This window comes from Columba livia, chromosome 1 (assembly GCF_036013475.1).
Source record: "Columba livia isolate bColLiv1 breed racing homer chromosome 1, bColLiv1.pat.W.v2, whole genome shotgun sequence".
Lineage (NCBI taxonomy): Eukaryota > Metazoa > Chordata > Aves > Columbiformes > Columbidae > Columba > Columba livia.
The window spans coordinates 204,571,541-204,594,745 of record NC_088602.1 but is presented as its reverse complement, the minus strand read 5'-3'; the positions used below and the strand labels follow the sequence as shown (position 1 = coordinate 204,594,745).

The window sequence follows — 23,205 nt, the reverse complement described above, 5'->3', positions numbered from 1 at the left end:
CGCAGGTGTTTTCCCTGAGCACCATGGCTTGAGAATACTTCAGAAAACAGTCGCACTCACAACCACCGCGCAGCCTGCAACACAACCAGTTTCACACTTGCCTCCCATCCCTCCTGATGGGCCAGCTCCATCTTCTCAAGGCCTCAGCTCTGGGTTGACCAGGGGCCCTGGCAGCTCGGCTGCGGTCAGGAGGTGGTAATGAATGTGTGATGAGTCTTCAGGATTGTGTAATCCAAATTGTGTAATCCAATTGTGTATCAACAAAATTGTAGCTCAGAAATAGCAGCTGGCGGCTCCCCAAAGAGCCATCTACCACTGGAACTCACTACATTTCACTCCCTGAAGTTTCACTTGGAAGTTTGAGCAAAGAGGAGGGCTGGCTTGGCTCTAAAATAACCCTCCTGTTTCCCTCTTCTTAACACACTGCAAATCCTTACTGGTGCTGACATCCACACTCTCTCAAACTCCCACATTTTTTAAGAACAGTTGGACCAACAAGTGCTGGGACAACGCGGGGCCTGTGAAGCCACCTTGGCTGTGTTTTAATGCCTTCTGGAAAGATCCTAATGCAAGACAAGCGTTTATGATATGTTTGCATTTGTAACTAAATGCTGGCTACACTTGAGCTTGGCTCTAATGAGCTCTTCCCAAAATACCACACATGAAATGCAGGCAAAGAGACAGTGAAAGTGGTTTCAGAGTTGTGTGTGAAGGGAGGCAGATATCTAGAAGTAAGAAGAAGTGAGTAGATATGAGGATCCCCATATTGCCTCCCAGTTCTGCTAACAACTGTCCACACCTTAAAGCCAGCTAAAAATCGTTTTGATACATCAGTTGTGAAGTGAGTCCCTCAGACACAACCAGAACATGATTTTCAGGTATACCACGAGGTTAGAGCTGGACTGAGTTCAGTAAAAGCCGCAAGTGTTCAGATCTACTAAAAAAAATGCCAAGAAATTGAGTTTGTCCCAACCTTTTGCTATGTGTGAGGGGATGGGGATTGACATATCAGAGGAGATGCTCTACTGTAGACTCAAGGCAATGAGTCTAAGACTTGCTTACATGACCAGGTAGCAATTTGGAAAAATTAAAGTAATGCAATAGCAGCTAAAGAAACTGCCATTTGTCCAAGAGCCACATGTCAGCTTATGCGTGCCTTTTGAAGTCAGTGGTGTCATTGTGGGGTAGGTGTAAACTCATGTCTTAGGTCACTAATTTGAATACTTAAATTTAGCGAAGACTATTGAAAATGCATGCCACATCCTTGAGTACACCTTTGATCTGAAGGTTTAATTATTCAAAAGCCTTTTCACACAATTAGAATAAAGCTGATGCATATATAACAAGAAACAAGAAAATTATAGGGAAAATCCAACATAAACACCAGTTGATTCAATTGCTGGCCTGAGCCCCAAAGTTCAGGCTCCTCCTTGAGCCTGCAGAGAGCCTTTTGCCTCTTTGGCCAACCCCAAACCCAAGTCTACTCCAGACAGAGGTGAAAGAAGAGTTCACAAAGCAATGTTTCACCTCTACCTCTTGTCAAAGTAGACCAATGCCCTAAACTAATAAAGCCACTTTCATCCAAAAAATTCTGAAAGTGGCTTCAGATTTCAAACCTGTTTATGACTTTATTTTCACACATATGGTTCATGAAGTCTACAGAAAACTACATAGAAGGGAGGGATCCTGTAATAAACGCATCACCTGAAAAGATAGTCAAGTATCTTCTAGTATCAAGTGCCCTCTGTGTTGCATCGCAAAGGTTATATGCAGTTATATCTAATCAATTCTGAGCTGAATTTTGAATCTTGGATGGTGACACAGCAGATGCAGATGTGTCTTGCCTGGGCTTTAAAAATCATGGTTAAGGAATAATAAAGTTACAGTAATGACCATGGCAAAGAATGTCTGTAGCATCTGCACAGGGCCACTCCTCAGTCTTCATCCTGCATGTGTGTTATGCACTAAACCACTATAGGCATTACAGCACATAGATAATTCACACACAGCATCTGCAGAAATTCAGAGGAAGATAACACAGTTTTCTCAGTTCTGACGAGATATTATCAATTCACTGTTACAGATTTTCCTTGTCTTCGAAGGCAATGAGTTGTTACAGAGCACTTTTGCTCCTTGTAGTCAGCAGAGTCAGAAGCTTCCTGAAGGCTACCTCAAAAATCGCTCTCCCTGTTTTCATCAAGACCAAAAAAACCCCTGTAGCAGCCATGAGCAGACGTTATTCCCTTTCAACAGCAGCCAGACACCTCCGAGCGCAGAGTTGAATGGGCAGGACCAGCGTGAAGCATCCCCGCGTCTCCATGCTGCTGGCCCCAGTCTCCTTCCTGCTGCTTTTTTAAACCTCACCGTGTCAGCTGAGTTGAACCAGTTTTCTGGACCTCTTCCCATTTCCTTAATACTTCAGCAAACAGCACCATGAGTGCGAAAGGGCTCAGTGCACATTTTTAAAGGAACCCAGGGCTGACGAGCACTACTTGGCTGTCGCTGCCGTGACGGGGACATATCAGCCCTTGCATTCCCCCTGTTTTTAAAGCTGTTCTACAATGTGTTTTCTTGCATTTGATGGGGAACTTTAAAAAGCTCCTTTTCTGAAGCGATTTTAGAAGGTAGCCTCCATACAGCAATGTGTTTTCTCACCCTGACTCTTGAGCTATAGTCTAGCTTGGTAAAATGATGCCCTGGACAACTTTGGTCTTGATTTCAGGGCTGCTTCTTGTTCACTCCCGTGGTTGAGATTTCCTTGTAATCATGGCTGTACAATGTGTCCTATAGCCCATGGGAGAAAATTCCCTGAAGATGGGCTTTGGGGCAAGGACACTGAATTCTCTGTTGCATCACATATATCCCCAAAAAACACATTTTCTGTTGGCCAAACTAGAAAATAACAAGCAGAAGGTGCAGGTCCAGTATAGGGCAACAAGGGTAACAAAAATCAGTTCTGTCTAAAACAGATTAGATCTGACTTCCTGTAGAAAACGTACACTGATCAAATGGCCTCAGCAGGTGCATATCTTTCTAGAAAAAAGATCCAACCCATTTTTCAGTGATGGAGAGTCCATAATGACCACTGGCGAACTGAAGATGAACGATATGAAATGAATACTTCAATTTAAAAAAACACTGTATTTAGTTTGGGTCGTTTGGATGTATTTTGCTACCAGTTTCCAGTTGCAGGTCACAAAAAGAAAAGATTTAAGGCAGAACAGTTCTGGTTTGATTTCCGAGCCAGGAAATCCTCACTGTAATTGCAGTCTCCCAGGTAAATCACGCTTTTCTCAGCCCTCCCACCCATACCACATCCAGGTGTTTAAGGAGGTGTGACTTTCCTCTCCAGAGAAACACAGTGGCCTCTAGCAATTGCTAATTAGCACTTTGCTGATCGACAAAGTGCCAAAGAGCCTTTGCTTCTGTATGCCCGCTAACTCTGTAACCGATAATTACATTTTTGTCAGGCTGCCAAAGGTCCTCACACACACCTGCGTGCTGCCCACAAGGTTGTTACGAAGAGATTTATAATAATTAATTGTAACATTCCTATCACAAATCTCCCCACCCACTTCCAGCAGCAGCATGTAAGTCCAACCGTGGGCATGTCTGATTTCCCCTCCTTGTTAACCAGGTTCACAGCATTAGAATAAAGTCAGTTAAGACCGTCTTCTGTTTACATCCTTTGAAGCTCTGATTCATTTTTTTCCTGACATCTTAATTTAATTCAAGGTGAGCAATCATGCTTTCTTTTCTTCTTCTTCTTCTATTTTCCCCTGGTTATTTGTTCACGCCTTCCTGACTAGTCTAGACAGCCCTACCACTTATGATTTTCCTGAGGTGGATGCTTTCCAAACTGCACGGCTCTACTCCCATATAACGTGGGCCAAGCTTCACAAAACCAAGCCTTTTCCCACGGATCACCATTTCCCTGGCTAGTAACCGACTTCCAGAGCTGAAGAGGTGGGAACTGAAGGCTGTACAAGACATGCGTAATCTCCAGGACCCTTCCCAATTTCCAAAGGCATCCACTGTCCAAGCAGCATCCCACCAAACTGCTTCCCTCACGCTGATATTCTGACCCCTCCTTACTTTGTGCTCGCCCTGGGTGCCTCCCAAGCTACAAACACCGATGAGCCCTTGCTGCAGCGCTCCTCTTGCTGGTCTTCATGCTGGACATCTTTGATAAAGGAAAAAGCGCCATTGAAATTTTCCTTCTCCCTAATTTGCTTCTAATCTGTTTTGCTTCCCCCCCTCCCACCCCGTGTTCTGTTTTTACATCCTTCTCAGTTTTCTCTTTCTCTTGCAGGTTGCTGGCACCGCTGACATCCATCTGCACTTAATCTTTTTGGGGTTAAGTCTTACACACAAATATTTGCTCTCCCTGTTGGCACTTCCAGCAGTCTAGGCAAAGCTTCGGAATTTCCCTGTGGCAATAGCAGTGGGAGGTCCCAGACAGTCAGGGAAGGGGCTTTACTCCCTCTTTTCTCACGGACTTGCATTGTGGAGCATTTGTGGTAGCTGATTCCCATCCAGGACAGGACAGAAACAACCTCCTTTGAGGCTCAGACATCAAGCACAGTCTGTAACTTTGAGTTCTGTGCTATGAGAGGATATAGAATAGAGGTCTACACAATCACAGGTGCTGTGGAGGGAGTCAATAGAGACCTACAGCATCTTCAAGCAGAAGAACAGGGAGTATTAGATTATATAGTATCAGATTATATAGTAGGAACCCGGTTCAAGACACTCAAAAAGCGGTGATTCTAAAGAGGAGGTTGGACAGCTTCATGTAAGATAAATCACTGAAAGTCACCAGATATATAGAAACAACTAAATGAACAGAAATTACTTCACCACAGAGAGTCCTTCACTTGAAAATAAGAGGCTGGGAGAGCATCAGCAGGAGCCACCATATATCATTACCCTCTTCTTACACTGCACTCTGGATACCTGATTTAGATATCTGTTGGTATACTGTGAGTCTTGGCGGGGCAAGGGGGAACATGGTAGTGTTTTATTGTGTGACAAAAAAACAAAACAAAACAAAAACAAAATGAAACAAAACAAACTAGTGCAACTGGTTCATTTCAGCTCTTTCTCAGCCAAGCAGGTGGCAACAACCATTTAAGCTCTGAACTTCACCTTTGCCTGGTTCTCTCCTGGGTCACCACTGACCAGGTACATACAGCAGATGTAGGCAACCTGATTTTCACATCATGATTGTTCTTCTCAATTCACAGACTTTGTATTCTTTCTCCTTGCCATCAATGGGAAAGAGTTTATTGCTGGTTTTAGAAGGTAAGGCTGGGACAGGTACTAGAAGGGAGCCCCCACTTCTTGGGAGATGCAGTGGGGGCAACCACTTGCACAACACAACAGGGCCTGTGAAAATCCCTTACAGGTCACTAAAGTCACTTGGTTAACACCAGAGCAGAATTCATCCCTCTGCCTTCCTGACAAACTCACTTTGTCAACTGCTTGGAAACTGGCTCAAGGATATTAACTGAACTCTCACACATCTCACCTTGATGGAAGCTTTTGAGAATGATTTTAAGAAAGTTGGTTTCTTACTCTTACATTCTGTTGTATTTCCACTTCTAAATATTTGTGTGTGGAACACCAGGAAACATGAATCATCTTGATTTACTAACAGCACACCAGTTCACTGCTTGCAACTATGTCTGAACATGTCATCCCAGAAAATCAAAACAGCCATAAATGAGGGCTTGAATGGACACTTTCATCTCTGGAAGGTCCTACTTGGTTCCCCCTGGAAATTAGGCAGATGAAGGGGGAGTGGCCATGACAAAACAGTTATCAAAAGCCTCCCCAGCTCACCTACAGCAGCATTTTTTTGTTATCAGTAAACTATATCGCTGTTCCCATGACAGATGAGAGCATAGCCTGCCAAGTGGATAACTTGGTTTCCAACACAGGAGAGGAGAAATTCCAGGAACAGAGGTGGGGTAACAGAACATTGGAACAGGCTGCCCAGGGGGGTTGTGGAGTCTCCTGCTCTGCAGACATTCCAACCCGCCTGGACACCTTCCTGTGTAACCTCATCTGGGTGTTCCTGCTCCGGCAGGGGGATTGGACTGGATGAGCTTTCGAGGTCCCTTCCAATTCCTGACATTCTGTGATTCTGTGGTGAACCGCTGCTGATTTCCCAGCTCTGAACTCTCAGCCATCAAACTGCTCATCAGGTTTTTCTGGCATCTCTTGGGGAAGGACACTTCACCTCTCCATGTCCCTCTGCCCAGGTTAACAGTGGTTAAATATTTACCTGAACTCCTGTACTGTGCTGGGGAGGGGTACTGATAAAATCTGACCTTTGGTGGATAAGGCTGGTCTCCTCTGGGTCCCGTTATTGTTAGCAGGAGCAGGAGCCCCTCCAAAAAAAAAGCACTGTGAAGAGATGCCTGTTTGAGGGCATGGGGAAACCTACTCCACTGCTAAACATGGAGATCCAAGAGCAAGCGCCTATGCAGGACTCCAGCCCATGGATTTGGTATCACAGCTTTCCTTTGTGGCCCTCAGCAGAGGAAAAGTGATGCTGAAGCACCCCATAAATTCTCGGCACTGTCTTGGTGGTTTCTCAGTAAGTTCTCTTATGCAATGTTTCCAATTCACTTTGGATTTCACTTGGTGAAGTTCCTGAAGGTTAAGGTCATCACCTAACAGGTATGATACCACACCAGGTAAAAATGTGCTTTCTCCACCTCACTGGCATTCCAGGCCCAAGTTCCTCTTCACTAGAACAGCACTTAAATCCATACAAAACCAAAACTCTCCATGAGTACCGTGATTTTTTTTTTTTTGCGTGATTACTCTGATTCTTCAAGCCAAGTCCATTCGAAACCTTTTTGAAATGAGCAGAAAATCATACTTTTTATAGAACTTTGTTCCACTTCAAATACTCTTTGTCTGGATCAAACCTAGGCTAGATACACCACTCTAAGGAGATGATCCGGTTGCCCAAGTGAAGGTGTCTACCCTTATTCCAGGTGGTGAGAATTTGCAAGCAGGTTCCCTGTAGATGATTTAGAGTTTTTCACAAGTCCTATGATGTATCTCCCAGCCCTGAACAAAGGTCTTGACCAGCCTAGGGCATTTCAAATGGCATAAGGATCTTATGGTTAGGTAACCAAATCCTCTAAGTAGGCAACACAAAGCACAATATATTTAGACATTCAATTGATTTCTTCACTTGAATATAGTTTCATTTCCATTTCAAACTTTAAAAATCAAACCAGAGTGTATCTCACACTTCTTTTGTAGCCCCAATTTGTATTCTCCACTTTTTCATCAGAAGACCACTATTTTTGCACCAATTAAGGGCTTCTGATATTGAAGCACCTGTCAAAAGAACTCCTGTACTCCACTGTGCTGTTGACTGCAGCACTTTAGAGCCTTATGTGCAATGAAATTCAGTCTGTCCTCACATTTTGGGAACAATGCTGAAGTAGAAAAGCTCCCTTACTTCTTTCAACTACCACTTAAAAAAAATCCAACCAAGAAGCCAATCCCCAAACAGAATATTTATACGGAAAATGCGTGGAAAAATATGCTCAGAATCCCACCTAGAGTGTATACTTAGAGATCAAATAAGAAAAGCCCTAAAATCAATATTGAAGTAATTCAAAGAGCCCCATGTAAAAAGGTTGTCTTACGTGATGGTTCCAACAATGTTGCCTGAATTAGAAAGTTTATTCCAGTTGTTACTGCAGCTTTGGAGTCTAAGGCTTTCTACAGTCAGAGATATTGTTCCCTTTTCACAGAGTATTGATAACATATGTGTTCTCCCTTTTTTCTTTTCTTAACATCATTTCGAAAAATACTTTTAGTTTAATTTACACATTTTGCACCATTTCCTAAATCAGTCTGTAATTGACCACAAGCATTTAAAAAAAGGGCGGCCAGCAGTTTTGGAATTTCAAAACACAAGGAATTACTTTAAAGCAATTTAGAAGATTGGATTTAAATCCACAAAATAAAAATCTATGTCTTACGTGCATTCAGCAAATCTTATCCAAAAGGCTGTATAAGCTAGAAGATAAAGACTCCAAAATGCATCATAAACTCCAGCCAAATCCAAGCCACCTGCTCCACACAGCAATAGATATGGAAGGAGGACCCCAGGCAGGATGTGGTCCTTGTTCCAAGCTCTGGACTTTTCCAGAATTCACAAAATCTAAGCCCAGAATTGCTACATCCAGGAAAAGCAGACAGTGAGACAGACCCATGGTCATGGTCAAGGTGTTGTAGCATAAATGGCCCAAGACCATGTCAGTCCCTTTTAGGCACTAATAAGTCCATAAGGGGCCAAGGCCGGGCCACAATGTGAGCTCGAATGAGCTCTGTTTCTACAACATTAATATATTGACTTCACCCAGAAGGCAAGCAGAATCTGAAACTAGTTATTTGCATGACTACCCTCACCACTGGGTGCAACACAGGAGCTCTTTCGGCTCATATATTGTGCTGGGAATGGATTTCCAAATCATTGTGCTCCTCTAGAAAAGTGAGGAATACCTAATGTCACTGACACAGCAAGCACAACTCAATTCATGGGAAGAACCCATCTCGATATTTGAACTGACCCTTCATCATGTTTTATGTGTCACAAGATGCACATTCACTAACCTGTCATTTCAGCAGCAATTGATGCCTGGAGAAAGCATCAGTGCTGCAAAGTAGAGGACACAATGCTGGTATCACGTAGCTCTGTTTTCTCAGGCATTTCTGTAAGCAGCGTTTCTGCTGGCAGCCCTCACATTTAAAAGGCAATTCTTGCAATTAGATAAAATGAAGGGTGGTTCAGCTGCCCGCCCTGTGACACCTAGTGCCACCTGAAATGCCCATGTGGGCTCCAGCTGCCATTGGAGAAGGTAATGTTTCAGTGATGAACAGCAGGTTTTCTGCTGTTCCTGGTCTTGTGCTATATCTCTCAGATGACCCGTGGCATCTCAAATGGCAATAGGCAGTTGAATTGAGTTCAGAAGCCTCCTAGAATTCATTCAGGATAGCTTATTAAGCCAGGTAATAGACAGTCCTACCAGAGGGGATGCAATACTGGACCTGTTGGTCACCAACTCAAGTGAGCTCATTGCTGATGTCAAGAATGGAGGCAGGCTGGGCTGCAGTGATCATACACTCATAGAGTTCACAGTCCTGATGGCTATGGGTCAGCCAAAGAATCTCCATTTCAAAACATAGGAAATGCTGTAAATACCATAGCAAATGCAATTACCAAAGTGTGATAAACACGCTTCTCCCTTTTCAGACATTTCTGACAATAAGCAGGAACCGGAGGTCAGTCCTGAAGTCCGGACACAGAACAGGCAGGGATGCCTCCAGTCTGGGATTTTGGTTTTAGCCCTTCTCTGTCCTGATGCTGTGATGGAAGAAGTGTGTTCCTTCACATCAACATCTGTAATGTGTTTCTGGAGCAACGACTGTCCATAAGGAGCGAGATGAGTTCCAGCAGCTCCAGAGTGCCACTGACTTGGAAGTGCCAAGACATTTCCCAGCAGTATTTCAGCTGTTGCTTGAAATTGGTTAAATATAGGAGAGATTTGTCACTGGATGTGGTTTAGAGCCATTTTTATTGCAGCGGGAAAGATTTGAGCATAAAATATTATTTCCAGGATACATTTAATCTACAGTTCCACACCTTTGGGAAAAGAACCAAGAATCACACTTGTTCCCCTGCTCTTTGAAATAGAGGCTTAAGAAAACACAGGCTTAATTAGGATTTCAAGGGACAGATCATGAAGTGTTCACTGAACTCAGACAAAACACGCCTGAGCCTAAAACAATGTAAAAGGGCAAAAACCCAGTCACTGATCGTAGCAACAACCCTTCCCTGGGGTCTTCTTAAAACTATTCGTTTCCAATCCACAGGCTTTGCCCAACATCAGCATTCATGTCCAGCTTGACTGTCGCTATCTGAAGGGCCCAGGTAACTTGCAAGTGATTTTTAGAAATATTAATCTTCAGGTTTTCATTTCGAATGCAGCTGATGGAGGTGGGCTGTGGATGCTATCTGGAACCTCCAGTGGGTGATCTAAACCCGTAGCAAGTCACTACTGTCACCACAACTGTCCAGTTTGAGGAATAAGAAGTGGACAGGGACAGAGTGCTCTGAAACCCTATGTAGACCCTCTCAGAGTCATGTCATGACCTGTCCAATGGATCTTCCTCCAGAGATGGGCAGCAAATGAGAATGTCTTCTTCTGACTAAGAGACCCACCGCAACCTCCCAGCTTGACCCAGGCCTTGTAAACGGTGGAGAATTCACCATGTCAGTTAGCCACACATTTTAATGAATTATTTCCTCATTTCCTATTTCCATGAGGTTTAAAAATTTTTCTCTCTTTTACATATGTCATTTTTTCTTTGTCTCTTACAAATACCTCCCCAACAGAAGTACTTACAGACCATGAATAAACTGCCTGTTTCGTTCCTACAGATAAGCCACACACACAAGAGATTTTCACTTTAAAGCATGTTTTATAGCCCATTAATAAAATCTCTCCCACCCATCTGATACCTCAGAGCACTTTTAAAGCATGGGCTGGAACCTGGCAGAGGTTGTCCATGGCCACTGTGGCCAGGGCCCTTCCTCATTAACCATCCTCTTCCCCAATTCAAGATGATGCTTTTAAGGTGGAAAAAAAGCTTTCCTGCTTTACAATGAAATGGACGATTTCAAGTGGATGTGGCTGCGGTGTTTATGGTTCAAAGGCTTTGAAACAGGACTTCTTTCCCCATGTAATGGAAATGGGGACTTAGAGGATTTGAATTTCTGTTCCTATCCTCAGCCAATGTCAGTACAAGTTGTTCCTCCATTTTGACTTTCCTTCCTTTCTCCCTCCAACTACCATCCAGTTATGCAACTAACTGAATTTTTTCCACAATAAAAAATTTAATCAAAACCATCCAGAAGAACATAATTGTGTTCAGACCCTGTCTAAAGGCACTAGAAAGACAAAAGCAAGCCAGACAAATGAACATGCTCTGAAATGGGTTTGTAGTGAAGACAAATGGAGGTGATAAACTCATTGTGTTTTGAGGCAATGAAGAGGATACATGTTACTGTTCACCTGGAGAAGGAAGCCAGGCTTCATACCACCAAAATGCTTTGGTTTGAACAAAGAATCAAGCCCCAGATGCTCACATATCACTCATATGAACATACCTCCTTACTCAAAGTACGGCACTGCCTGTGCAACAAGGCTGGAAGACATGGAGAGGGAAGGGGAAGGGCACAGGATTTAGACAAATAAGTTTACAGACAGAAAAAGTGTTCAGAGAGTTGTTTCTAATCCCAGCAAGGATAAATCCTGGGTCAAAGAGAATTGCCTCCACTGGACTGGGATACAGAGCGAAACACACCTGCCTCGCTTTTACCATCTACAGAATGGGAATAACACTCCCGCTGCCTCTGCATGGTGGTGAAAATGAGCCAGTTGAGGATGACAGTATGTCAGTACTAGCCTGCATTTTTGTCCCACATCTTGTCTCAATACAAAACACTGCCCTGACATTCCCTCTTGCAGTAGACAGCACTTCTGCTGCTCCCCCATTGAGCTAGGAAATGCAAAAACACTGCAGAACAAGTCCATTAAGTGCTTTCAAATCTCAGGAAATATCTTTTTGCTTGCCTGTTCTTAACTGTTTTGGGCAGAAATTCAGACCTAGCTTTCTAGCCCTATTATTTCCCCTTTGCATTTTACACTGTCATGGAAACTTGCTTCTCCCTCAGCATATTTTTCCCTACCACCATTCATTTTAAAGATAACTGGACTAAGAGTTGTAGCAGAATTCTGAAAAGAAAAGAAAAAAGGAAAGGAAAGGAAAGGAAAGGAAAGGAAAGGAAAGGAAAGGAAAGGAAAGGAAAGGAAAGGAAAGGAAAGGAAAGGAAAGGAAAGGAAAGGAAAGGAAAGGAAAGGAAAGGAAAGGAAAGGAAAGGAAAGGAAAGGAAAGGAAAGGAAAGGAAAGGAAAGGAGAAGAGAGAAAAGAAAAGAAAAGAAAAGAAAAGAAAAGAAAAGAAAAGAAAAGAAAAGAAAAGAAAAGAAAAGAAAAGAAAAGAAAAGAAAAGAAAAGAAAAGAAAAGAAAAGAAAAGAAAAAAGCAAATTGGGGCAGCAAAATGAGGTAGTCACTCAGTCACTCAGTCAGCTGCCAGAGGCACCTGCAATGATTTGAGCAGCAACCAGCTGCAGTTGGTCACAATGAAACCTCATACTCCCAGTCTCCCAAACCCGGCCACTCTGGTTTGTCACTTTGCATTAGCTGCTGCAAGGGGCTGCGTGTTTCCAGGGCCGGTGGCGAAGCCAAGAATGGCACCGAATGGCTGCTCCTGGCCAAGCACAATGGGACAAGGACACTTCTCCGGGGGAATGTGGAAAGGCACTTGGCTGGCAGAGGCAGGATGGGCTTTAAAAGGCTCCGTCTGCAGCTTCCATTAGGGATTCGAACTACCGCTGCCTCAGAGCCAATTTGGCTTGCTGTTTGCGAAAATAAACATCAAAATGCATGGGCTGGGAGAAAATATGTCCCAAATTGAAAGATCTCATCTCCCTTCAAGCCGCAACGGCTGATCCGGTTATGGGCAGCATTACAGGTGTCCCGTCTGCCAGCTGTCGGCTGGATTTTGGTGGCTGCTGATTATAATAAACGTTTGGCTCCATTTTTTTCTATATCTATCTCGCAGGTGGGTCAGGAGAGAGAGAGAAGTGGAAAGACAAGACTTTTCCCTGGATTCAAGGTTGACTGAAGCCAGCAACTAAACCAAAGACCAGCTCTGCCCACACTGCCTGTAGAAGCAGCTTGTGCATCAAGGACAGATCCTGGCCCAGGACTCCTGGTCCAGTTGATTCACTCTTCCCAGATGATGGACAATTTAAAGCATGGATTTACACACACAAAAAATCTCACACATCTACAGACTCACAGATTTACAGAGGGGGTTGAATGGCTTCCATAACTGGGCTGAACAACATAGAATTCGGGGACTTCCCTCATCCATTTTGGCTGCTCTTGGTTCAGCAGACTTGCCTGAGACTCACTGTGAATGCATGCCCCCAAACGGCCAGCCCAGACCAAGGTCTAGGAGAAGTCAAGCAGGTCAAGAGCCAGATGTATCTAGGTCGGTGGTTTGCTTCTCCCTCATGTTCCCAACCCTGCCAAAAATCTTGAAATAGTCCCAGTGGAACACCTTTCTATGAGGACAGGCTGGGAGAGTTGGGGTGTTCAGCCTGGAGAAGAGAAGGCTCTGGGGAGACCTTATTGCGGCCTTTCAGTGCTTAAAAGAAGCCTATGAGAAAGATGGGGACAGACTTTTTAGCAGGGCCTGTTATGACAGGACGAGGGGTGATGGTTTTAAACTAAAAGAGGGGAGATTCAGGCTGGACATGAGGAAGAAATATTTTACACTGAGGGTGTAAAACTGTCCCAGGTTACTCAGAGAGGTGGTGGATGCCCCATCCCTGGAGACATCCCAGGCCAGGCTGGACGGGGCTCTGAGCAACCTGATCTGGGTGAAGATGTCCCTGCTCATGGCAGGGGTGGCACTGGATGAGCTTTGAAGGTCCCTTCCAACCCAAACCATTCTATGATTCTAATAAGCCAGATGGCGAGCCAAATAGGTGTTCAGTGGCCAGGTCACAACCCGCTCACCACCAAGTTCATGTACAGCAGCAGATAGTTTCATGCCACAAAATCCAGAATGATTCAGTGCATTTAGCAGAACTTCTTTAAAGTGTGGCTCTGGATAATTAAAAGCAGCCTGGAGCCATGTGAGTCTTCATTCATTGCCAATTCCTAGAAGGATTGCCGTTTTACCCTGTGGAGCAGCCAGCCGTGTACATACACACACATACCCACAGTTGTCTAGGCATTTCCTTGCTCGGCAGGCTGGAAAACGGATATTTTTAATGATAGCATGTATTTAGATGTGCCTTAGAAACAGGCAGAGAGAGCTGTGCGCTGGAGTTATCTGCATCACTTGAGAGGGGACAAGTCGGTCCAGACTTATTCACCAGAAGCTGGGACACAAATCTTGGACTCCCTTCACCTCATGCTGCACCTGTGTTGGTACCAGGAGGGCACAAATTTGGGGCCTCATCTTGGCAGCTCCCCACCAGTCACAGCTGCCAGTGGGGACATGAGTTCTGGTGGGTGGGGAAAAACTCCTTATTCAACCCCAAATTCAGACTGTTCACAATCGACACCAAATTCAAGGCTCCCATGCTACCTCAGGTCAACTTTCCTGCATAGTACATGACAGTCAGACAACCTGCCTCCCAATACAGAAATAAAGTGCCTCTAAGAGACACCCTAAAAATAGAGACATTTTCCCATTTCCCTCCTGGGAAGTGCTCAAAACACTTTCTGGGTGCTATAAATATAAGAAAGACCATATGCAATGGCAACATCCTATGGATAAGACTATTTTGAACTTGTCAATGATCTTTTTATTCTGTATTTTAGTAGCCCGTGTGCATGTGGGAAGACAGAAAAATTGGGAGATGCCAATCAGACCTCTCAAAGTCCCTACCACAGGCTGGATGGGAAAATCTGGAAATGAGTCAATGCCGTTTCTATGCCAAAAGTCTCTTGGGGATGTTACCCAAAGATATCAGCTATCTCGTGGTCTCTCCTCATCCCAGACACTTGTCAGCAGTTCTTCATTTCATCTAATATGTCTTACATGTATTCAAATTAAACACAGATAGTAGGGAGCCAGTACCCTCTGGGGGGGGTTTCTGGGAGGTAAATGCTGTAAATCACTATTAAAACTACCCAGAAGCGATGTACACTTATTCTCAATGCTATTAGGCTAATGAGGCAACAGCTCCTCTAACAAATGACAGGGCAAGAAACCAAATATACAACAAGGTTTTCAAACCTCTAGATATTGGACCTTACGTTCATCCATTTCAAGGTCTTTTTGCCCTGTCTTTGCCACATAGCAGTGGTTTGAACTGAGAACATTTTCTATGTCCCTAGTGCCTTAGGACCAGAGAAAGGAGGATCTTTTGTATATGGCTTATGCCAGAAGCAAACACAAAAGGTCAGTACATGGGAATTAACAAAAATTGCCTTAACCAAGCCAGCTGCTCTCTGTTCTTTTCCAGACCAGTCTTTCCTCTAAAACTGCTGCCTTTGGACTTCACAACCAGTGTTTCCCAGTCCTGCAGTTGCTCTCCCAGTACTTAAAGCAGAGAGGGAACTCCTCAGACGCTCTTAACTTTTAAAAGATAAAAACCAAATAGCTTTTTCATTTCATCTCGGTGAATACCACTGATGAAATTTCAGGTGAAATCCATTACAGTTATCATGTTTTTTTCCTAGTGGTCAGGCTTTGCACAATTTATGTAGAGGAGTCACCTTCAGCATCACCGATGTCCACCTCAGCCACAGCAGGACAAGCTCTGGTCCCTGCATCCAAGGCAGCCCAGGCCCTGCAAAGATGCCACAGGCATCTCTCCAGCAGGTACCCATCCATGCTTTCTAGACCTTGTACTATTTAATCACTGTCTAGACTAAAACTGAGAGAGGTCAGAAAAATTATAGGCATTTCCCCAACTTTTCTTCTTCTTTTCTCCTCTACAGGAACACGTTGCCTGGAAAAATGGAACAAAACAGATCCCCAAAGCAAATGTCAGGCAAGCCCTTCTCAGGTAGTCCAAACAGTTTTTGTGTAAGATGCTGTTTTGTTGTGATTTAAGTTCTCATGGTCCTGTAAGGTGTTGCTGAACACGAGCCACTACCATCACAGAATCACAGAATGTCAGGGATTGGAAGGGACCTCAAAAGCTCATCCAGTCCAATCCCCCTGCCGGAGCAGGAACACCCAGATGAGGTTACACAGGAAGGTGTCCAGGCGGGTTGGAATGTCTGCAGAGAAGGAGACTCCACAACCCCCCTGGGCAGCCTGTTCCAGGCTCTGTCATCCTCACTGAGAAGAAGTTTCTTCTCAAATTTAAGTGGAACCTTTTGTGTTCCAGCTTGAACCCATTGCCCCTTGTCCTATCATTGGTTGTCACCAAGAAGAGCCTGGCTCCATCCTCCTGACACTCACCCTTTACATATTTATAAACATTAATAAGGTCACCCCTCAGTCTCCTCTTCTCCAAGCTCAAGAGCCCCAGCTCCCTCAGCCTTTCCTCACACAGGAGATGCTCCACTCCCTTCATCATCTTAGTTGCCCTGCGCTGGACTCTCTCCAGCAGTTCTCTGTCCTTCTGGAACTGAGGGGCCCAGAATTGGCCATAATATTCCAGATGTGGTCTCACCAGGGCAGAGTAGAGGGGCAGGAGAACCTCTCTTGACCTACTGACCACCCTCCTTGTAATACATCCCAGGATGCCATTGGCCTTCCTGGCCACAAGGGCACAGTGCTGGCTCATGGTCATCCACCCAGCTGAGACCATCAGGGAAGAGACAGGCTGGGGTCACCGCTGAAAAAATGTGCTGCTGCCCACAGGTGGGTTCAGGGAATGATCTGACCCAGTGGCTCCCAATTCATGCACACACCCATTGCTAAAATACAAACAGCTCTGAAACTATTTCCTCTGCTTCCGCAGAGGAAGAATGCCATTTAACTTCATTTTCACTTTGCATAATAATGGCAAGGCCATTTATGTAATTACATTGCTTTTCTTATCTGCTTTTCTTTTCAGCTGCTCCAAAGCCTTGCAGGTGTTGCAATCAGGTCATCAGGTTGTTACAGCAGCCAAAGTAGAGGAGCCAGGTCTGAAGATGCTAAGCAGATACTTGTAGACTGCCCTGCTAACCCACCTGCTGACCTTGCTTTTTATTTGGGACACTGATTACTCTCATAAAAGCTTTATTATCACTGAGATCAATCTCTGGAGGCCTCTCAGAAGGTAAGTCTGTCCATGTAAATCAGTTGAAGTAACTGTGTTTGTGGCTCTGATGCTTGAGAGGAGGGGAAGCAATGCAGGGAGAGAAGCTTAATAAAAGATATAATCTCCCCAAGAAATCTCCCCAGGCTTCATTGAAATTATTGGACTCCTTAAATTCCACAGGCTTTATCACAGCACTAGTGCTCTCACAGCTGCCCACGCTGCTGTTAATTCCATCATTATGATGCACATGGGGTCATTTTGCAACTCTCCTGTGTGGAAGAAACAAAGTGGGGAGGGAGGAAGGTGCCCTGTAAAGCGGCTCCAGGTCGTGAGCACCTCCAGAGCTCACAGCAAGCTGAAACAGAGGCCAAAAGACAACATTTCCTTATCAACCTGTTGACAAAACCAGGAGCTAAACCCCCTCTGAATAATAAATAATGACAAGCGTTGCTTAACACTTCTATAGACCTTATTATCACCAGACCAGAGTCACTTTGCTCTAATCCTTTGTGTGCAGACAAGGCAACAAGATCTTACTGAAGAGATGGCACCACCCTGCAGAAGGTCAGGTCAGGAGGAGGAATTACAGCCTCTAGATTTGCACTGAATTGGTAAAACTCTGCAGGGGAGCAAGATTCCAATCCCAACCCACTGCATCACACCCAGGTTTAGCAGCGGGCACTGCGAGATGGGGGAAACCGCAGGGATGATTCCAACCTCCCAGCTTGAGAAAGCAGAAATCAACCCCCTGGGTGCAGAAAAGTGTCATTTAGCCCTCAGCCAAAAGGAAAGTTTGCCATGAGAAAAGAAGCACTGGCACATCGACTTGCTTTCTGGGACTTGAGGATTCTCCCGTTCCCCCTCTCCATCCCTGGGGGAGGATGCTGGCTGCACCACCAAATACTCTTGCCTTTCTCCCCCCAAAAAAGTCCAACCCCTTGGGCTGCTTTTGAGCAAGAAAAGGTCACAAGGCTGCTCCCTAAAAGTATCAACAATGAAACACCAGTACTGTTGGCTGCACCGGAGAATAACTGAGAAGCATGCAGGGGTTTGTGAGCAATTTTAGGGGCACTAGGGGATACAAGGGGTAAAGGAAATGGGATGTCTGGGGTGGTTTCCCAAGGCAAGGTGACCCCGAGGTGCCAGCCCAGGACAGGCTGTCAGACTTTACAAACACTTTGATACATCTGTGGGTCTTCCCTCGGGGGGTCAGCATGAGAACTGGGTAAAAACACAGAGCTTTTAAGAATTTTAATTAGGTTTTTATTGCTTCTTAATCGTTCTTTTCTTTAATAAAAGTACCTTATTAAAAGAAACAGCTGTGACTGCAAGATTCCTTGGATAGGTGAATACTGCATTTCTCCCAAGGGCAGAGGGTGGGAAGAATCAACTAAAACTGTAACTACGAAAGGGAAAAAGCATTCCTGTGTTGTTATCTCCACCAGCATCAGCTCTGGGACTGGGCCAAACCTGGGACCCAGGTACCAGCAACATGTTACAAGAAGGGGCCCCTCGCTCTGTGAGATATTGCAGCTACTCGTTACAAACGCAGCTCCAACCCCAAGCCTGTTGGGAACATGGGGATTTAGCAAACCACTGCAACCACAAGCTGGAGTAAAGCAGGAGGTCTGCAAACATCGCTACGGGGCTGTGAGAAAAGTCAGGATGGAGCCCAATTAATTACTGCTTCTGCAGATGTGGAAGCCAAGATGCAACTGCCTAAAGAAATGACAGCTGGAGCTACTGTTATTCTCCAGAGTGGCCAGAACAAGCACCTGAATTAATTTATGAGGCTGTGGGATTATTGGGAAACCATGGAAGCAGTGTTTGACCCTCAGCCAAGACAACAAGGGGCTTAAAAATGCAGCTGGAATTAGCTTCCAGAGACAGCAGCAGGCCCAAGATAAGGAAGTATTATCCCCAACGAGATGTGCCTTGGGTCTGGCCTCCTTTCGCCACGTGCCATGGGGCTTTCTGAAAATTAAAAGGGTTTTCCCATGATGGAAAAGGCAGGTTGTGCATGCCAGTGCATGGAGAAGTTGCTGCACATCTATTTGCTCTTTTTTGCATCATCAGACACATTTACTGAGTGGAGGAAAAGGAGCCGTCAGGGTTTTCCTCGTTTCACCCATTGGGTCAGGCCAGATGAGGCTGTCTGCATGCAAGGAGCACTGCATCTCTGCAGGGGTGAACAGGAGGACAACATGGAACAAGTTGCCCAGAGTGGTGGTAGATGCCCCCTCCCTGGAGACATCCCAGGCCAGGCTGGACGGGGCTCTGAGCAACCTGATCTGGGTGAAGATGTCCCTGCTCATGGCAGGGGGATTGGACTAGATGAGCTTTGAAGGTCCCTTCCAACCCCAGTTATTCTATGATTCTATGTCAGTGGTCATTTTGGGGTCCCCTGCTCCACAGCCGGCCCAGGCACACCCCACTGAAGGGACCTCTTGCTGGGAGCAGCATCACATGAAGCAAATTACTTTTACTCATCACAGGTTTCTCTTATCTTCTGGCTGAGCACCCTAGAGCTACAAACATGAATTATTCATTGCAACTGCACATGTTTCCAGCACCGAATTCTCCCTTAAAAGGTCCATCCCCAGAAATATATCAAGAGTAGGGCACAGGGCCACTAGCAAATACTGGGATTAAAAAAGTCTTTTGGTGTACACGATCCAACTGTAAACATATTTCATCACTCCTTTATTCCAAACCTACTTGGGCATGCTGCTTTTTGGCAGAGCCATCTCTCCCGTCTGGCTGCACAAAACATCTGTGATGGATTTTAACTAGCAATTCATGTCAACACGCAGCAGCTAGTGAGACCCCTGACTCCTCACTGCAGTGTGACCCACACCAGAAGACCCTTTCCTCTCTGAGCTCTTTACGGAATCACAGAATGGTTGGGGATGGAAGGGACCTCTGGAGATCCTCCAGTCCAACCCACCTGCTAAAGCAGGTTCAGCAGAGCAGATCACACAGGAATGTGTCCAGGTGGGTTTTGAATGTCTTCAGAGAAGGAGACTCCACAACCTCTCTGGGCAGCCTGGTCCAGGGCTCTGGCACCTCAAAGGAAAGAAGTTTCCCCTCATATTCAGATGGAACCTCCTGTGCTTCAGTCTGTGCCCATTGCCCCTCATCCTATCACTGGGCACCACTGAGAAGAGTCTGGTCTCATCCTCTTGACACTCACCCTTGAGATATTTATAAGCATAAATAAGGTCCCCTGTCAGCCTTCTCTTTTCCAGGCTGATCAGACCCAGCTTGACACCACTGCAGGTGTCCTTAGGCTCCCAAAGAGCCTCTTTCCCAAAAAGCTTCAAGAATAATTCTCCAAGTAATGCTCACTTTCTGGGCCACGAAGCCAGCACACGCCACAGGTTTCAGCTCAGCACCCACCATGGGACAGCTCGACCGAGCACATTTGCAAATTAAAATTGTTCGCACTGTGATGGGACACAACCAGACACACTGGCAGCTGAGGGAGTCACCATCAGATGTGACAAGGCAAAGAGAGGAGCAAAACACTAAAGAGAGCTGTACCTTGAACATGAGTACATGGACTGGGAAGAGCTGGAGAACAAATTCCTAATACCATGGCAGCCAGAAACACCATCCCCTTCCCAGGCTGGGACATGCAGGCGCTGGGCTGGACAAACACAGATGCAGGAGCTGAATGGGAGCACAGTCAGCCCGAGCTATTTTTAAATGGTTCAGAGGAAGCTTCTACTTTTCATTACAAAGAGGAGACAAAGTGTCCGTCAGCCGCCACTGAATTTATTCACTCGACGGGTGGGTGTTCAAGTATGTAAAGCCCATGGTCCCTGTCTGTGCCACCAAAAGCTCTAATCCCCTGAATCTGCCCACAGCTGCGCTGGGTCAAAGAGCGCAACAGCTGAAATGCACTTTTGATATAGATGCTTTCAGTCGCCCCAACTTACCCTGGGGGTTTCTGCCTTGTGATTCCCATTAAAGCTAACCGGTGAGATTCACTGGTGGCATCAAGGAGCACCAACACATCAAGGTTCCCTACTTGTAGCTCAGCGCAGCTAAATCAGTAGTGCAGGGGCACCGCAAGCAGATGCTGGGAGTTGGACATGGTGGTCCCCCAATGACACTTTGCTCCCTCGGAGCAAAAATCTGTGGATTTGGCAGCGGCAGTGCCTTTACTTGCCAAATACGCTGCCTGGGGCTCTGGGAAGCTGGCGGGGAGGAGGCAGGGCTGGGATCGGGGGTCTCCGCTTCTCCCTTCTTGCCCAGCCAGGGTTGCGGCTCTGTGATCTAATTGTAAGATAATTTATTTTCTCTTAAATATCAATTCCTCCTGCTATCGCTAAGTATATATTTAAAGGTCACCATTTCCCACTCCCTCCCCAGAATATCAGCAGTGGGAAAATGCTCACTCCCAGGGCACCCCAAGGAGCAGGTTGTGTCACTGGCCAGATGGCCACGCAGCAACTCAAACTTTGGACACTGGCCATCGGCCAGCTGGTGAAGGGAAAGGGCTCAGCCAGCTACCAAGATCCCTCCATCCCAAACAAACCACTCGCGCATCTGCTGCTGTACATTAATATTGTGCCTTGGACCAATGCACAGAAGATGCAAGTCATGACATGCCTCGTCCATCCTGACCTAAAGAGAAGCTTAAAATGTTCTCGGCTACCAGTGGAAACCACTAGGCTCATAAAACAAGGGTTGGCACTAAAACAGCTCTCCAAGTTCCGCTTTTGCAAATGCATATGCACATGCAGAACATGCACACACATAACCGCAGGTTGCTCCTCACTGCCAAGGAAGTATTTATTAAAATCCTGCATTTATTACACACACTGCAGCCCCATAAAGGGGTTCAGAAGCCACTAACAACAGGCATCATTGGACTTTCCATACTAAAAAGGTGCTTTCTTAAGGGAGGTTTGCCTAGAGGATAAGCTACTTGCTGTGGCCTCCCTTGAGAGGAGAAAGAGGCATTTCATTCAGCCTGTTCAGAAGTAGGTGCCAGCATCGCTCAGACAAACTGTGCCCTCAAGAGTCTGTTTTTCCCCGGCTGCTACAAAGAGACCTTAGGGCGATTAGTTCAGAAGTTGTGTGGAGTTCGGCAAGAATAATCCCTCACAGTCTGTCATAGTCCAGGCACTGCTTTCACTATATGAGATGAACACAGAAGTAAAAAAGCAAAGCTCTGCTCCTGAACATTTCAGCTGAAGTTAAAAGTATGGGGTTTAGAAATAGAAAACTCAGGGATGACCTGGGTGGAGCAGAGCAGGATGGCAAGTAATACTGGTTTTCAACCTATTGCTCACGAACCGGTTGATGCCAAGATTTGATGAAGTCCATGAGAAACTAAAGAGCTAACACAGAAGTCAGCTTTAAAAAACAGAGCTTAACATCTCCCCACCAATGTGTTACTTTGACAGTGATACCACCAAAGGACCAGGAAAATCAGGGACCTGCTGCTCTGCATGATATATATGTTTGTAAATGACATGGGAATGCCTGTGCTCACTTAGAAAACAAGCACTGGAGAGCAAATAAATCCCTTACCCTGTTGTCCTCTTGAATCTCCCAGTCACTGGAGAAGCTCAACACATGCTGCGCCTGCGAGCAGTTAGAGAACTGGAAAAGGCTGGCAAACATCCTTCTGTTCTCCTGGGTATCTGGGAAAATTGCCTCCTGGAAGTTGACTCCGTGCGGCAGGAGGATGTAGTTCTCATCCATTCTGAAACACAAACAGCATGGCAGCCCGCGGTGAGGCTGGACAACACTTTCTCTCCTGCAGAAGTCACCCATCATTCTTCAGCCCGGCTCAACAAGTGTCATCAAAGTCACACAGACTTTTAGCTGGCATGTGGCTTTCAGCTCTCCTGGCCCTTAGTTGCCAAGGTGGCAATTGCCACCATGAAGAACTGGACCAGGGAGCAGCAGTAAGGACCTAACAGGCTCCCACCACCCTGCAGACATCAATGAACCCCCATGAATGAGTCAAATCTGTATTTTGGCCCATGGTTCCTATAGAATTTTCATCACTTTGCCCTTAATCCCAGAGTTTAAGTACTCCTTCAAGCAGTCAATAAATAACCTGTGTAAAACATGTTTAAAGATATTGCCAAAGACTGAGCACTAGACAGCATCAAATTGTGTTTTGTTACGTGCCCAGTGTAAGAATATACCAAGTATTTTGAAACAAACCACTGAGTAGTATTTCGCAAACACTCTAGGATGGGAAGGTCACAGTGATGGCTCTGTTCCCACATTGTGGTTTATTTTCTTATTCTTTCGATGAGCCCAAAGTCAGGATTTGTCTGGGACTCGGGAGATCCA

At 45.4% G+C, this 23,205-nt stretch overlaps 1 protein-coding gene across 1 annotated transcript in view; it reads right to left on the bottom strand.

The window, feature by feature from the left end:
* The window catches only part of CCDC3 (coiled-coil domain containing 3), a 42,830-nt gene that overhangs the window by 18,396 nt on the left and 1,229 nt on the right, over nucleotides 1–23,205 (bottom strand). The window contains exon 2 of the mRNA XM_065049284.1: nucleotides 22,429–22,603. Coding sequence (XP_064905356.1) covers nucleotides 22,429–22,603 — 175 coding nt within the window. The remainder of the gene's footprint in view (nucleotides 1–22,428; nucleotides 22,604–23,205) is intronic.